The sequence below is a fragment of the Drosophila eugracilis genome, unplaced genomic scaffold (genome assembly GCF_018153835.1).
Source record: "Drosophila eugracilis isolate 14026-0451.02 unplaced genomic scaffold, ASM1815383v1 contig_2088, whole genome shotgun sequence".
Taxonomy (NCBI): Eukaryota; Metazoa; Arthropoda; class Insecta; order Diptera; family Drosophilidae; genus Drosophila; species Drosophila eugracilis.
In genome coordinates this window covers 6,682,770-6,697,988 of record NW_024572964.1, presented here as the reverse complement: position 1 = coordinate 6,697,988, position 15,219 = coordinate 6,682,770, and the positions used below count along the sequence as shown (strand labels likewise).

The 15,219-nt window shown below is 41.9% G+C and overlaps 2 protein-coding genes across 4 annotated transcripts in view; both read left to right on the top strand.

The window, feature by feature from the left end:
- Positions 1-13,138, top strand: part of LOC108107728 (palmitoyltransferase app) — a 61,342-nt gene extending 48,204 nt beyond the window's left edge. For 2 of the 3 annotated variants that reach the window (XM_017215375.2, XM_041817931.1), the window contains exons 5-11: positions 2,657-2,817; positions 3,485-3,669; positions 5,322-5,433; positions 5,504-5,658; positions 5,711-5,832; positions 5,888-6,080; positions 6,388-8,916. In XM_017215375.2, coding sequence (XP_017070864.1) covers positions 2,657-2,817; positions 3,485-3,669; positions 5,322-5,433; positions 5,504-5,658; positions 5,711-5,832; positions 5,888-6,080; positions 6,388-7,503 — 2,044 coding nt within the window. In that variant the 3' untranslated portion in view covers positions 7,504-8,916. Of the gene's footprint in view, positions 1-2,656; positions 2,818-3,484; positions 3,670-5,321; positions 5,434-5,503; positions 5,659-5,710; positions 5,833-5,887; positions 6,081-6,387; positions 8,917-11,406 lie in introns of those variants that run through there. The other variant, XM_017215376.2, reaches the window with a different exon arrangement.
- An 81-nt stretch (positions 13,139-13,219) lies between these two features.
- Positions 13,220-15,112, top strand: LOC108107729. Its single transcript, XM_041817932.1, has 5 exons — positions 13,220-13,420; positions 13,472-13,587; positions 13,658-13,845; positions 13,903-14,901; positions 15,021-15,112. Exons 1-4 carry the CDS (start codon positions 13,359-13,361, stop codon positions 14,683-14,685), a joined length of 1,149 nt encoding a protein of 382 aa, XP_041673866.1. The 5' UTR covers positions 13,220-13,358; the 3' UTR covers positions 14,686-14,901; positions 15,021-15,112.
- The last annotated feature ends 107 nt before the right edge of the window (positions 15,113-15,219 follow it).

The following is a 15,219-nucleotide window of genomic DNA, read 5'->3' as shown; positions in this document are numbered from 1 at the left end:
CCTCCAATGGTTGTCCGGCATTCAAATATGTGCATGCCATGGCCATGGCTACTCCAACCGAGAGTGGCAAACCACAGGAAAGTGTAACCCCCACCCTTGGGTTTAGTTTTAAACAGAATTTTCATTTCAAACTCGTTCATCCGGGACACATTTCTATTTCCTGTTGCTAAACTTTTCCGCTATTAAACTGTGCTGCTGGTTTTTAATGGTGGAAAATTAAAGTTTTTGAATTATTAATGCTCATCAGTAATTCCGACCTATGCATGCTCTTTCATTTAAGCTTCTCCTTATTCTTCTTCTTTTTGTATTTTTCGTTTCAACAACTCACATAGTAAGTAGTGAATATGATGAACAAAGGTCCTTTCCTTTGTGCTGATAAGTAGTCAAAAGATTTTTTATGTTTCTCTGAAAGAAGATTATAGTGGCAACAGAAAGGGCAGCTCTTTCGAATGGAAACTTTGTCTGATATAAAAAAGAAGAAAATATAAAAAGGTTTTCTTATGTGGAAAGGAAAAATAGAGAGAGAAAGGAATTTCCAGGAACTCTACCATTGGTCACTGCTATCACGTTGCTTCCATAATAATACCAACGTCCAATCGATTTGGCACTAAAGAGGCTGCAACTAAATAAATATGTGACAGGCGTGCTCGTATGGAAATGCCACAACCCGCAAAACGTTTAACTAGATTCAATTTAGTTTGCACGTGGCCTTGTCCGTGTCGGTGTCCGTCCTGGCCAAAATAACGCATACGTCACGTAGTGCAAATACAAATGGAACAGCCATGTTAAAGCTGCATTCGCTAGCTTCCCACACAGTGCGATTAGACAAAATTATGCTCAACATTTTTTGCACGAAATCATTTCGGCACCGCGCTGAAAAGGAATTGGATGAGTGGAGGTGGTTGGAGGTTGCTGGTTGTTGGTTGCCACAAAGAAATTGGAATTCCCAAGCCTAGGAACGATGTACCTACAGCTCTTGGCTCCTCCTCATGCGCTCCAAATTTATTCGCCGCTGAAAAGCGGCACTGCAGCGCGATTTTATTTTCATTGCTTGCTTTACATTAGCGCACAGTCGAGTGGAAGGAGGCGTTCCTAGTATGGATGGGCATTACAATATCTGCAATGCCTTTGAGTGCTCGCATAGTTATTCCTGCAGATATTCCCACACATCCTCCGAGTGCACACACAGAAAAGATGTGGTAAATCTAACCTGAATTTTGGTTAGCAAAGAATCATTTTTAAAGATTACATTTTAAGACCACCAAAAGTTATTCCTTTTCCTCTTTTGTTTATAGGCCTTACAGGTTGACAACATGCCATTTCATCTTTCATTGAATCAAATAATAAAAAATGAAAATGTATATATCAAAATTTGATTTGTCATGGTTGGATTTACCCAAAAAGATATACATTTTTTTGCATGTAAGTCTGCCTGGTGATGTGTGGGCAAACTCAAATTGTGTTTCGTTCGACGCTCTCCGGCAATGCAAATCGCTAAAAGGTAGCACACACAATGCATGAGGGGCCCTCCTTTGGATTTCCCATTTCCCCATTTTCTATTTTCTATGGCATTGTCAGCGATTTGCCAGTTGAATGCGAGAGAAGCATTTTTTGAATGCATTTCTATTTAAGCTTTACTGCCTGGCTAGCATGGCTAGGGGGAGGAGGGAGAAACTCAGCGTTGTCATGACAAATGTATTTAACTATTTTTGGTTGGTTCCTGCTGACTGTCCCCGAAATGAAGCCTACTAACACACACCCACGTCCATCTGGGACTTGTCACACATAATTGTCACTGAGCACTCGGGTCCTTTGTGGGTTGATGGCGAGTGAAAGTTGCTGCTGCTGCTGGTGGATGCGGCGACTTTTGCTATTCACAAATCGTTGCCACACGCATCGGGCATTAAGTAACAATGCCGGGCATAGCATTGTCGCCATCAATCCAGTCCCCAGTTCGTGGTTCTCATCCTTCGCCGCTATCCCCGCTGGGATAGTCCACCCTTCACGACCCGTATCGGGGGCATATTTGTTCGGGCTTCCACATTTGGGGCATTGCCAAATCACCGGGGACATTTGCATGCATTTTTGAGCAGGGCAGGGCAGGGCAACCCAAGGCAGGATGGCCTCTTGTCACCCACCCAAAACTGGTGCAGGGAATCCAATGGCAAGCGTTGCCTGCATTCTGCCGTTTGATGCAGTGCTGCATGCAGGATGCATGAGGAACCGGAGATTTAAGGAATCAAATTTCAATGGGTGCTTGGCAAAAAGGACATAATCGTATCCTAGTAGGATTGGGAAATCTTTCTAGTTATGCTTTTTGAAGCTGTTTAATCAAAATTTAAAGAGATGACTCCGTTTTTTACTAACAGTCGCCTGAATTAACTTAGTTTCTAAGTTATACTAATAAGATACGTAGATTAATTTACCATTTGATAAACCATAAATAACATTATCATATTTCTTGACATCTGCCAAGTTTATAACCATAATTACTGCGAAACCTTACGTAAATATTTTATTTTATTGACATGCCCGTTGTTTATTGCCTCATTTGGTGAAACAATCAGAGCAAATCAAGATGTTGCCACAGCCATAATGACAGAAACATCATTAGATTAATGATATATATTTTCCATCTTCTTCTTATACATTACAGCTGTCCCTTTCTGGCGGACAGCATAAATCCGGCCATACCCATTGTGGGAGCGGTTCTGTACTTCTTCACGATGAGCTCCTTGCTGCGCACAACCTTCACGGATCCGGGCGTCATACCGCGTGCCTCCAATGATGAGGCCGCCTATATCGAAAAGCAAATTGGTACGTTACTCATCCGCCCCGTTGTCGCAATGGTAATAGCGCATAAGCAATAGCAATCGCAGCGGCACACTCGCAAGTCCTTGCGTCCATCCAAAAGGAAACGTGGCCAAGGTCGTTGCCTGCTGCCTGCTGCCTGTTGCCTGAATCATCCTGCTCATCCTTCTTCAGCGACTGGCACGCCTCTTGTCAAACAGCCGCCCACTCAAACACATACACCGACACTTGCGTATATATTTGTTTTCACTTCATTAAGTTTGTATGTGTGTGAGAGGAAGAAGGGAGAAGGAGAAGGAGGAGGAGGAGGATGAGGAACTGAGGAGCACGTAACGTAAAAAGTAATGAGCGTGGCATGACATAGAATGAAAAAATAAAGCGCGCTCGCAAAAAAATATATATATATATATTCCGTATAAAAATCATCAAAGGCGAAAGCTGCGTTGCCTTTGCACTAATGAGTTGCTGTTGTTGCCTTTGTATAAAATATTTAAAATGAGAAAACTTTTGCCCTTTCTCTCCCCCGTCCCCCCTACTCTTTGCATGTCAACAACGTTCGCCTGTCGATGCCGCTTGATGCTGATGCCGCATTTCCTTCTCCACGTCGTCGTACTGGATAAATTCTGGAATCCTCTGCATGGCTCCGTGTGTTTGGTTAACCCAAATCCCGCAGAGGTGCCAAACTCGCTGAATAGCCCCACATATCGACCGCCACCGAGGACCAAGGAGGTCCTGGTCAAGGGCCAAACGGTCAAGCTGAAATACTGCTTTACCTGCAAGATCTTCCGGCCGCCGAGGGCTTCGCACTGCAGCCTATGCGACAACTGTGTGGACCGCTTCGATCATCACTGTCCCTGGGTGAGTGACTAGTAGTCGTAGTAGTAGTAGTTGGTTGCTGAGTGGGTCCTTGACAAGGACGACACCACCCGGCACCTCGTTAGCGGTGGCGCAATTTTTAATCACTTCCCAACAGCCGCCTCGCCTGTCCCCAAAGTATCCCCCTCTATATCACCCTAGCTCCATCCAACGGCCAACTGACATTGAGCCAAGAGCCGCATTAGAGGCTCTGGCGAAAAGTGGGCCACAAAACCAACAGCAGCAGCAGCCTCTCCGTCGTCTCTGACTTTAACCCAATTCCAGCGGCAACCGCTGAGGTTGCTAATTTTTTAGCAAAAATAATTTCAGCCGAGCGCACGTCACGTTTTCAAGCTGGAACGTATAAAAAGCGCACTCGGACTCCCTCCAATCCTTTGCCGGTTTTTGTTTTCTTTTTTTTTCCCCCCTCTTCATCTGCTGGTGAATCCCTGCCAGCGACGCGCTGATGCAACAAGATGTGGCTGCCTCTCTGTGGTTGGGGGTGTGTGGGTGTGTGTCTGTGTGTTTGGACAGGACCAAGCAAACAAACCACACTTGCATAAACCCACACACACACACACACATACACTGACTTAAGTAGCCACACTCATATTTGTGATGGTTCTGTTTTCGGGGATGTGTACGAGTGTAGCATACATTTCGGGATGGAGGCAATATATCCCCCGGGGACTCAAATCATCGCACATACCCTTACGGATTAGTATCAGGTACTATTCATTTCCAGTTCGGATGGTTCTTTCATATAAATCTCAGCTGTTTAATTATTAAAATTCACTAATTGATTGCTTTGCCCATCAATAGATCTCCCACTATTTCGTTTTTAATCTTAACGAAAACCCTTCAACTATTTTCTTGTTTGCTCTCTAATTGATTGCTTTGTCTTTTTATTTCCATTTCCCACGACAATATTGACTTGCAATGTCTTTTCAAAATGATTTTCACCTTGATTTTAGCCTCCGCAATTCACAATCAATTTGTATTGACCGATGAGTCATTTAACTTTAGGAAGGTCAGTTTAGTCATTAAATATTTACACTAAGTTGAGCATTCATTCAGCTTTGGCTGACTCTTTGCCCTGCCATTGAGACCTCTGTGGGTGAGTGAAGTAATTAGAGTTGCTTAACTTAAAGGAAAACTAATTGGGAATACAATTTGATTTCCTCTCTCTAAAAATATTTATCAAAATTCAGAAAGTTAGCCAGATAAATCTACTTAAAAGACAGTGTATACCCTCCTCTGTCTGCTGAAAATCAAAGTCTCTAGCAGTTAGTGTTGCTGTCATGCCTTTGCTATCGCCCTCTTTCATTTACTTGGGCTACGGCGTAATTTAAACCCCGGAGGAGAGAAAGTACCAACACAATCGCATCTGACGGCTTGAAGGTCGACTCGAGCCTTTTGGGGCTTTTCGTACGCCGTTTTGCAGTTCGCGGCGCCAAAGGGTTTTGGGTGGGAAAACCGAGAGGAAGGGGTGTTGAAATTAAGGCATTTCTTGGTCGTAATTTTGGTAATGACACACATCTCGTGAAAATGCAATTAACCTTATTATGTTATGGGGTTCAACAAAGGTTTTGTTACCAACTTTATGTTGCCGGTTGTGTCTTTATAATAAACCCGGTTTAATCCTCTCTTTACAGGTGGGAAACTGCGTGGGCAAGCGGAATTATCGGTTCTTTTATTTGTTTCTAGTCTCATTGGCATTTTTAGCTGTATTTATATTCTCGTGCTCTGTGACGCATTTAGTTTTATGTAAGTACTATATAGAATGACTATCTTTAAGTTGAAAATTTCTAAAATAATGTGTAAACTATCCCGGCAGTGATGAAAAAGGAGCATGAGGTCTTTAATGTAATCAAGACGGCGCCCTTCACTGTGATTGTTGTGTTCATTTGCTTCTTCTCGATATGGTCCGTGATCGGCCTGGCCGGCTTCCATACCTATCTGACGACTAGCGATCAGACAACGAACGAGGATGTAAGTTTAATATTATTAAACTAAAATCTTAATAAACTACTCCCCTTTACAGCTCAAGGGATCCTTCTCCTCCAAAGGCGGACCACGCAATCAAAATCCCTATTCGCGGGGGAACATCTGCCTGAACTGCTGCCACATCCTATGTGGACCCATGACGCCCTCGCTGATCGATAGGTCAGTAACCCTTCAGCCATTCTAAACATAATTCTTAACTATATTAACCAACTAGGCGCGGCATTGCCACCGATGAGTTCATCCAGCAGATGCAACACCAATCGAGTCCGCGGCACGCCCTAAGCGATGTGCTGAGTGCCTCGCATATGGTCACCACCTCGCAGCCTATGATGGGCGGTGGAATAGGTGGTGCCGGCGGCGGGATCAGCATTGGTGGGGCGGAGCTAAAGCCCCGATTCTATGACGAGGTAAGCGGGCAACCCAATAACCACATTGAGCCAAACCAAGCGCACCCTTTCACCACCAAAATCTAAAAATATCTAAATGTCTGGGCACTCTGCTTGCTTGATCTCCTTTATATATACTATTATATATCAAAATCAAAACTCTCGTACGATGAACTTTTGTGCACATCATTTTGACGATCTGTAATTTATACTTCTTCTTTTTGTGTTCTATGCAATGTTCTTTTTGGTAAACTACTACTACTACTACTTGAATCATACACCACAATCGACACAATCACACCAACCAATCAACCAACCAACCAACCAGTCCAATCCCTCCTCCTCGACAATGGAGGGCAACGGAGGTGCCATCAATGGCCATGGGAATGGCCATGGCAACGGCTTCGACCATCCGCCGCCCAGTTACGACCTGGTCCAAAACGGTAAGTCCCGCAAGCAGCATCAGCAGCGCTGCTCCCTGCAAACCCTGCTGCCAGCCAGCGCTCAGCAGCAATTTAAGGCCAGCAAACATAAACACAAGCAACTGAAGCAGCATCTGGTGGCCGCCGAGTTGCAGCAACACGAGGGTCCAGGACCTGGTCCCAATTCCCCATCCCTTCTGCGCTCGCCGGCCACGTCCTCCTCGTATCGGTTGAACCTTAAGCGATCGCTGCACCTGCCGCTGACACCGTCGTACGACGATGTCCGTCACTCGCCGCTCCCGCTGTTGCATCATCACGTCCATGCCCAGCAGACCACCGCCATTGGCAGCGTGGCAGCAGCAGCAGCGGCGGTGGCATCAGGCGCCAGCGGTACCGGTACCGGTACGGGTGGTTCCTCATCCTCTACCACCGCACCCACTTCGGTGTCCGTGTCATTGGCCACGGCACCACCGCCGCTGGCGCCACGACGCCCGTCGACGTTGCAGCTGCAGGCCAGCGGAGCGATCTCCGCCAGCAACAGCACCCTGACCACCATACACACCACGGCGCCACAACCGCCGGCGCCAACGGATTTCAAATACTACTCGCCGCAACGTAGCACCGATTCGAATCTGATGAGGAACTATCCATTCCCGAAGGCGGCACGTGGAATGCGTCGACAGTCGACGATGTCGGTGGATTCGCAGAAGGTTAATATTGCCGGATATCAACCGCTGCCAATGAGGAAACCCTACAAGCACCAGGAGGTGATGTTTGAACTGAAGTCGCCGACCAATCGGCTGACCATTCGCGAGTGCGACTTTGGGGGTGGCGGTGAACCCTGCGATGACGATCAGTCGATCAAGGACAGCCAGATCTTTCGTGTTAGTAAACGAAATCTTTATATGAATCACCGGTCGCCATGGAAGGAGCGCGATCGTTACTCCAATCTCTACGAGTATTCATTCAACATCGATCTCAACTCGATCATCGAGGATGCGGCGGGCAGTGACTCGTCATAGTACGCAGCAGCAGTCCGCTGCTCCGCCGCCCTAGGCCACGGCCATGCCCACTTGGTCCGTTCTATTGTCGTCCGGTTCGGTGGGATGATCCGTCTCCTAGTCATCCTCCTCGATCGGTTGTTGGGCGCTGTACATAAGGCCGGGCCCTGGCCAGCCCGCATCCTAATGCTTCCACGCTTTTGCTAAGGTTATCCTATTACCCCCTGCTATGTGTCCAGTTTCCGGAATTTGTCCCACTTCTTTTGGGGCTTCTCTCTCTGTAATTTTGGACTCGTGGGAAGCCATTTGATTATTGTTAGTTAACTTAGGATTTTGTTTAGGTTTTAACTTAAGAACTTGTCTAGGCTTTGATTGGGTTTTTGAATAGCTGGCAATGTAAATATTTTAATCAAGGCTGCAAACTACTTCTTAGCCGAACTCTTTTGAAGAAAGTTCGGGTTTTTCGAAATTTTAAGATGCACGAAATGCTATAAGCTAAAGGTATTATTTTGGAAGCTTAAGCTTTATGTTGCTGTATGCCTTGCCGTAAGAAACTAGAAATTGAAATCGCTTTCTCTGTAATATTGCACAGCAATAATCTAATAATTTTGTTATCAATTCCCTTTTTGTTTTTGATATTGAGCCTTTATCAAAGGAAATGTACTTTGGTTTCGATTTGCAAAGTAAATATTTTGCTCAGCTGAATGCTCGAACTGTGAGCCAACGGAGCGAATAAATTTCAAAGTTTGCAGCCTTGATTTGAACTTTGAGGAAATCTATCACTGAGTCTGATTGTGGCACATTTTGTGAGACTCACTTGGCTTCCATGTGATGCGCTTAGATGTGTTAGTGCAACGTAACTGCTACTACCCCTTGCGGCCGCCTGAAATCCGAATCCGAATCCGAAAATTTGTGTTTGTGTGCACCCCCCTCCTTTTGTAGAAGTCGAACTTGTATGATTTTTGTTTAATGTTTGAAAACCACCCCCCCACCACCCCGCTGTAGACTCTCCCAGTTCCCACTCCCAACAAAAAAAAAAAGTAAACTTGGTTCATAGAAACTTTTGCGTTTATATAGCACCTGCTTCCCAGGCTAGGTGCGTCGGATCTCTTCTGATGCAAAATGCGTTTGCAATAGAGGAGCTTCGGCGCCAGGGGCCGAAAAATGCCACCCATGTATATGTAACCACCTTGGTCTACGTCCCAGCGCCGCCACCTCCAATAGTGAAGACATCAACCAAAGCAACCAACCAACCAACCAACTAACCAACCAACCAACCAACTAACCAACCAAAGATACCTACTAACCAAATAACCATTAAACCAGTAAACCAACATCCCAATAAGAATATAGAACAACCAAGCATGTTTGACTTTGTTCGCCTAGTAAAATGCTTAAGTTTTTGATTTTTGTTAGTTAGGGAACCTTGTGAGATTCCCACGGCTGAATGATCGCAGTCACTTGGGCCTTAATTTGAACTTTTTTCGATATTTATTTGGAAGGTTTCAACCGCGAACATAGATTATTAATAACGATTTGCAATTAGAAAATGGGAAGAATTAGCAAAACACTTAATGAGCCAAAATAACTGCCATTTATCGAAGCAACATTTTGTTAGGACTTTTTTCATTTTTACAATGAAAATGAAAACAAAAAAACAAATTAAATGTAAAAGTAAAAACTACAAATGGAATTCAACAAGAATTTGATAAACTATGTATCAGTGTGTTAAGCGAGAGAGAGGCATTTTAAAAAACGAAAACTAATAGTGAAAAACCAAAAGAAAATTGTTAGAAAAGCCAATCGAAATATCAAATATTGAATATGTCTTAATCTTGAATATTGGAACATTGCCAAGTGACTGCTGCAAATAATTAGCAATAAAAATATTGAAAAAAATGCGTTGAAATTGAAAATGAAAAATGAAAAGTGGAAAATTGATGAATATTTATACCTAGTTGTAAAGTTGAGAAGGATTTGTCGGGCAGGAGATTTGCTGGACTTTTTGGGGAGGTGAAAATCGAACGTAAAGCGTATTTAGGTGTATAAGCCAGCTTGAAGATATAATTACGGCTCGAATGCCGTCTAAAAAGGCTTTAAATCTTGAGCATTAACAATATTATGGGTTCCTTTTATAATTAATTGCAAATTGTAATACGCATTAGCGAGCTAATTGAAGTTGTAGGTAGTTATATATATTATATATATATATATTATATATATTTCATGCTAAGTCATAGCGTGAAAGCGAGTGTTAACTGATGGAAACATAAATTTATATACTTATATATATATATACACAATATGTATGGTTAAATGTTGGGCAATAAAGTGTATCTAGCGTATGTTTCAAATTGAATCCGAATGAAGTGTTAGCGGATCGCCAGCGGATCTATAACTATATATAAGTACTAATCCCGATGTTGAAGCGTAATGCAAACTTTCAGGTAGATTGCGAGACCTACTTGCAATCCTGATGGATTATTGGAACCGTATATATATATATATATATCCCCCCGTCGAATCACCCACAAACACACATGAAGGCTTCCGAGATTTTTTAGTTTCCTTCGCTCTCCTGTGCTGTGCATTTTCCATACTCCATTAGGTTACCTGATTTTGGTTTTGACTGGCAAAGCGCGCACACATCTATAATCCAACCCTACTTCTTATTCTTGATTTATCGCACACTAATGTCAAACTCTTTCTGTATCTTTCAACTTGACTCTGGGATTAAAAAAAACTAACCAATAACAATACTTGCAAATTTGTGTCTGTAACTATTTTGTGAACAAACTAAAAACAAACCAAAACAAAAACTGCAATTGAGCGAAAGTTGTCGAGGGCCGCTTAAAGACTAGAGTAAAAATGCATTGTTAAGCCTTAATTGGGTGAGTTCACTCCTAATGCCTAATGCCAAACTAAACATTTAATTGTTGTAAAACTGAATTATAACCAAAGCTTTAGAGTTTCATTTAGCAACACCGCATAACATACATATATATAACCATATAACTTTGAGTTGATTATCCTGTTGCTTAAACTGCCAGTGCAAGAAAGCTAAACTATGATATTTGTTTGATATTATATTATGTTTCGCATTCATTAAATAGACTTTATACCCAAAGGAATCATCATTATTGCCACTAAAACACGAATTTAAAACACTTCCAAGAACACAACCCGAAAATCAAAGTTGAATATGGTATTTAGCGATTATTTATTGGCAAGCTCCACTACTAATTGTACTCACAACATTTTGAAAGCATGCTTTAAATTGTTCAATTGGCACCGACTTACCCACTGAATCCATTATCCATTAATTAGCGCCTAGTTTCGGCCTTTATTTGCGCAGACTCTACACTCCGCCGTTTGTCATTTAATATTCAGTTATCGTTGTTGCTGTTGTTGCTGTTGTTTATTGGTTTAAGAGAGCTTATCAACTGATGAGTTTCGAATTAAGTTGATTTCCCACCACCGCCCCCCCTGGCAGTGTTCTGAGTGTTCCACATCCTCCGGAAGGAGACGGAACTGTAACCAGGACTGCAATTCAATTACACATGTATATTGGTTCATTTTAAGCTGACAAACCCTATTTAATTAAATTACGATTTTAATTTGCCGCCCTTTTTCAGCATTTATGATTATTTGCATATTCAAATAGTTTTATTTTCCATTTTTCCCACAGCTAAACAAACCGAATCAAAACAAACCATCAACGACCACTAGCAAAAGAGCAATAAAACCACTAGATAAAAATGCTCGAAATTGAAATTCGAATTTTAAATTAGTTGGCAAATTTGTTGTAATGAGCATTTGAATATTTTACATGCATTAATTAAACATTACAAAAGAAGCAAATTAAATACCATTCACTAATCACATCCTCTCTTTTCCCCCTCCCGTTTTCCATTTCGTTTGCAGGTAATTCCAATAGTCTAGCTCAGTTGGTGGACAATGAGATACCGCTGGCCCAAATGGACATTCCGGCGTATACCCATCAAACGGCCACCCAGTCTCGCCAGTACCGCCATCGTCATCATAAGCAGCGTCAGATCTCCAATGGCGGTACGGTTAGCTATGAAAATCAGTTGGCCACCGCCAGCAGCGAAGATGAATTGGATGATCCGGATGTTGTGGTGTTGGGCAGTCCGGAAGTGGTGGCCGCCGTGGCTGCCATAGCATCCAACAAGGCACGCGAAATGCGCAATCGCAGCGGTAGCTATAGCAACCTCTTCGATGCGGACTTCGAAGCTGCCCTGGTTAACTCCTCTTTAGCGGAAAGTCATATCCGAACTGAAGGAGCCACAAGCTCTGAGAAACCCTCAGCGGGAGCAGCTCTATTAGCTGCTGCCATATCTGGCAAAACGGAGAACATGTACAGCAATGTGCCCGATGTGGACAGTGCCAGTTCAGCCGATGCCAACCTGCATGTGTACTCCAATATCATTGATGAACGGAAAGAGCAAGCCAACAATGTGTTATCCTCCACCCTGCTCTGCGATGATCTCGACCTGGATGATCCGGTTAGCGCTTCGTGTCATGTCAAAAGGAAATCCCTGGGCGATGGAGCAGAGCAGGTTAAATCGGCAGAGAGACTGAGAATGTTGCACGACACCACGATGATAGATACGGCTTTGGACCTGGACAGTCTAGATGGGTCCAGCATGGGCAACAATTCGCAGTCGTGCCTGGTCAAGACGGCCAAACCGGTTGCCACTTCGTCGAACGTGGCCATAGTCTAAGCGGTCCTTTTTTTGTCCTGTACATAAGTGTAGATAATCATGTCAAGGGGGGGAGAGTATTATTAATTTGTCCGTTATTTTACCTGAAGCACTTTTTTATTTCGATTAACAACTGCAAATGTGTGATGAGGTGGTTCAGGGGGGAGAAATAGAGAATTGGCCTAGAAAAAGGCAGATAAAATATTACCTTAACGCGTTACGCATTCAAGAAACAAAAATGAAGAAAAAGGAAGATATATCTATGCATATATGTAGATGATAATAACTAAAGCATTTACGGATATATGTATGCATATGTATAATACAAATGTGGTGAACAATGTTAACAATTCGAGGGCATTAACGAGGACAAAATAATGGAGCAAACCAATACTATGGAGAAACTGTTTATACAATACACGACGCATACATATAAATCAATTATAAGTACATATACATAATGATACACATATACAATGTACGGTTAGTTATAGTGTATAATTTTTGTATTTAAGTTTTTACAAACAGCCGAAACAGCAGGTGTCGTTTCGCAGTTCAGAGTTTAATGAGAAAAAAAGAAAAAAACAAATAAGAAAACAAAAACATTTGCGGTGTAGTAAAAAACCGGAGAAACAAAGAAAGAAAGCCAACTAGAAATATCCTGCAATATACGTGAAGTTGAAATTGTCGAGGAGATGGATAAAGAAATGTTAACAGCATAAGAGTTAAAAGCAACAATGTGGTGTATTAAATGTTCATAAATCTACCATTAAGTGTATTTTCAAGGTGTAAAATGTTATATGACATCAATTAAAACGAGTTCGAGATTTCGAAAAGCTCGATTGCATGAGAGAGCAAAAATGTTAAGCGTATGTTATGCGAAACTAACAAAACTACAATTATACAAAGAATAAAGATTTATAAATAGAGAAGACTTCTGATGCATTTTATTTATTGGGATTTGTTGAGCATTAGCATTGACAAACCTAAATCAAAGTTTCAGCAGGGCATACATTTTTAAATGACCATTCGAAATTCCGTTAAAGGTTTGAATACGATGACAAACCGCCAAAGACTTATCGATTCATCGCTAACTTTGTCATCACTAAGCTTAATGGTATATATCAACAGTTTAGTTTTGGTCATACTGACATGGACGCGAAAACATTGGATTCGGAATTTTTGGAAATTAAACCAAAAATACACTATTTAAGGTAGTCCCTGAATCAAATCTGAATAACAGCCTTAAGAATAGGTAATTCCAGTGCCCAGGAGCTTATTGCACATCGTCACTCGGAATTCGAACCTTTCGGTGGAGGATTAAAACGAACACAAAATGAGGGAACTGAATCGGAACTTGAGGAGCTTAGACGAGCACACGGTTAGCATTTTGTACATATATATAACGCAAATCGATTTAATATATATTAATATGAACTATTCAATTTTAGACCATTTACGAGCTCAGTTGTCAGTCCCCCGTATAGAAAGACTTGGAGGCAGAGCTCTCGCCATCTGGAATGAAGAGCAACAAGTGGCAGAAGTCCAGCGCAAAGATGGGAAATTCGAAAACTTCGGATACAGTGAGCAGGGGAAACTCTACTTGGAATACTACGAAGCTATGTTCCTTTTGGAATTGGTGAGATTTAAAATCTACTTATAAATGTTAGGCAGATTAAGGAAATTAATATTTCAGGGGCGTTTACAACTGGAGTACTATGGAACAGTAGTTTCAATAGAGCAGGCGTATGTGCTCCTTCTTGGTGAGTTGGAAAGCGAAAAGTACGCCAACTACCTAGTCTTTTCGGCTTTATCCCGTGCTGGCTATATAGTTATCAGACATAAACCTCCTGAGAAAACACCTGAAGATGTGACTAACGCAGATTGCATTTGGGCGCTGCTGAAAGAGAAACTGGGAAATCATTCAACACCAGAGCACATTAAAACCTCACCTTTTTATGCGGCTGTAGAGAAGCGTATGGAAGATATGAAGAATCTCATTATATCACCAAAAATAGAAGAACCCAAAACCGCAGAAGAATCCATAGATTTACAATTTGGCTCGAGAAAGCGCAAGACTAATGAAATTCTAACTGAAGAACCTATCAGTAAAACGGAAAGACTTTCCACAGTGGGTAGAAGTCTAGTGGATCAATTAAAAACTGAATTTTCTTATACCAAATTTGAAAAGGTCTTCGAAAAGTTCGATATTGTGCAACTTAAGAGGCGAGATTATACCAAAGAAGATACCGCTGTTCCGTCTGCCCTAAAAATAACTTTTGATCTGCATCTTCACAACGAGGGCTTTAAGAAAAGTTCACCAAAACCACCAAACTTTAATGTAATAATTCTCCCATCGCAGGGGGCATTTCCCACCCATGATGAGATCTCCAAGTTTCAAAATCACTCCGCACCACTGCTCGTCGTATCCGTTAGCGAGTCCAAGCAAATACAGGCCTTTCTGTACTATATTAGTTGATGATTACCATTAGTACGGATGTGCCACCTCAATAAATTGTACGTGTTAATATATGCAAATCACGAACGAATTATTTTGTTTACAAGACATTGTTTATAAAAGAAATTCCGGCCGGAGAAAAACTCACCAAAAACAAGGAAAATATGTCAAAATATTGGTATTACCAAAAAAATATATCTAAAACAAGTTTGCTAACTGATATTAAGCAAAAGAAAAGTGAGTTTTAGTTTAAAGCAAATATAAATCACTGGATAAAAATATGTTTCAACAAAAATAAGGACAGACTATAATGGATAACAAAAGATAAAATATTTCAAATATTTGATATTGTTTAGATTCGCCATAAAACTACGGAGTTGATGGTCATGTGAGCCTGCATCTCTACCACCTTAGATATTATACTCAAAATTTGAAATGAAAAAGTTTGGTTTATAAGTAGAACGGCCAAAACAAAAGCACTGGTCGACGTCGTCGGAAAGCTTCGCAGGAAAGCTCCGCGTCTATGCGCAGTGAAACCGTTAGCCGAATCGGATC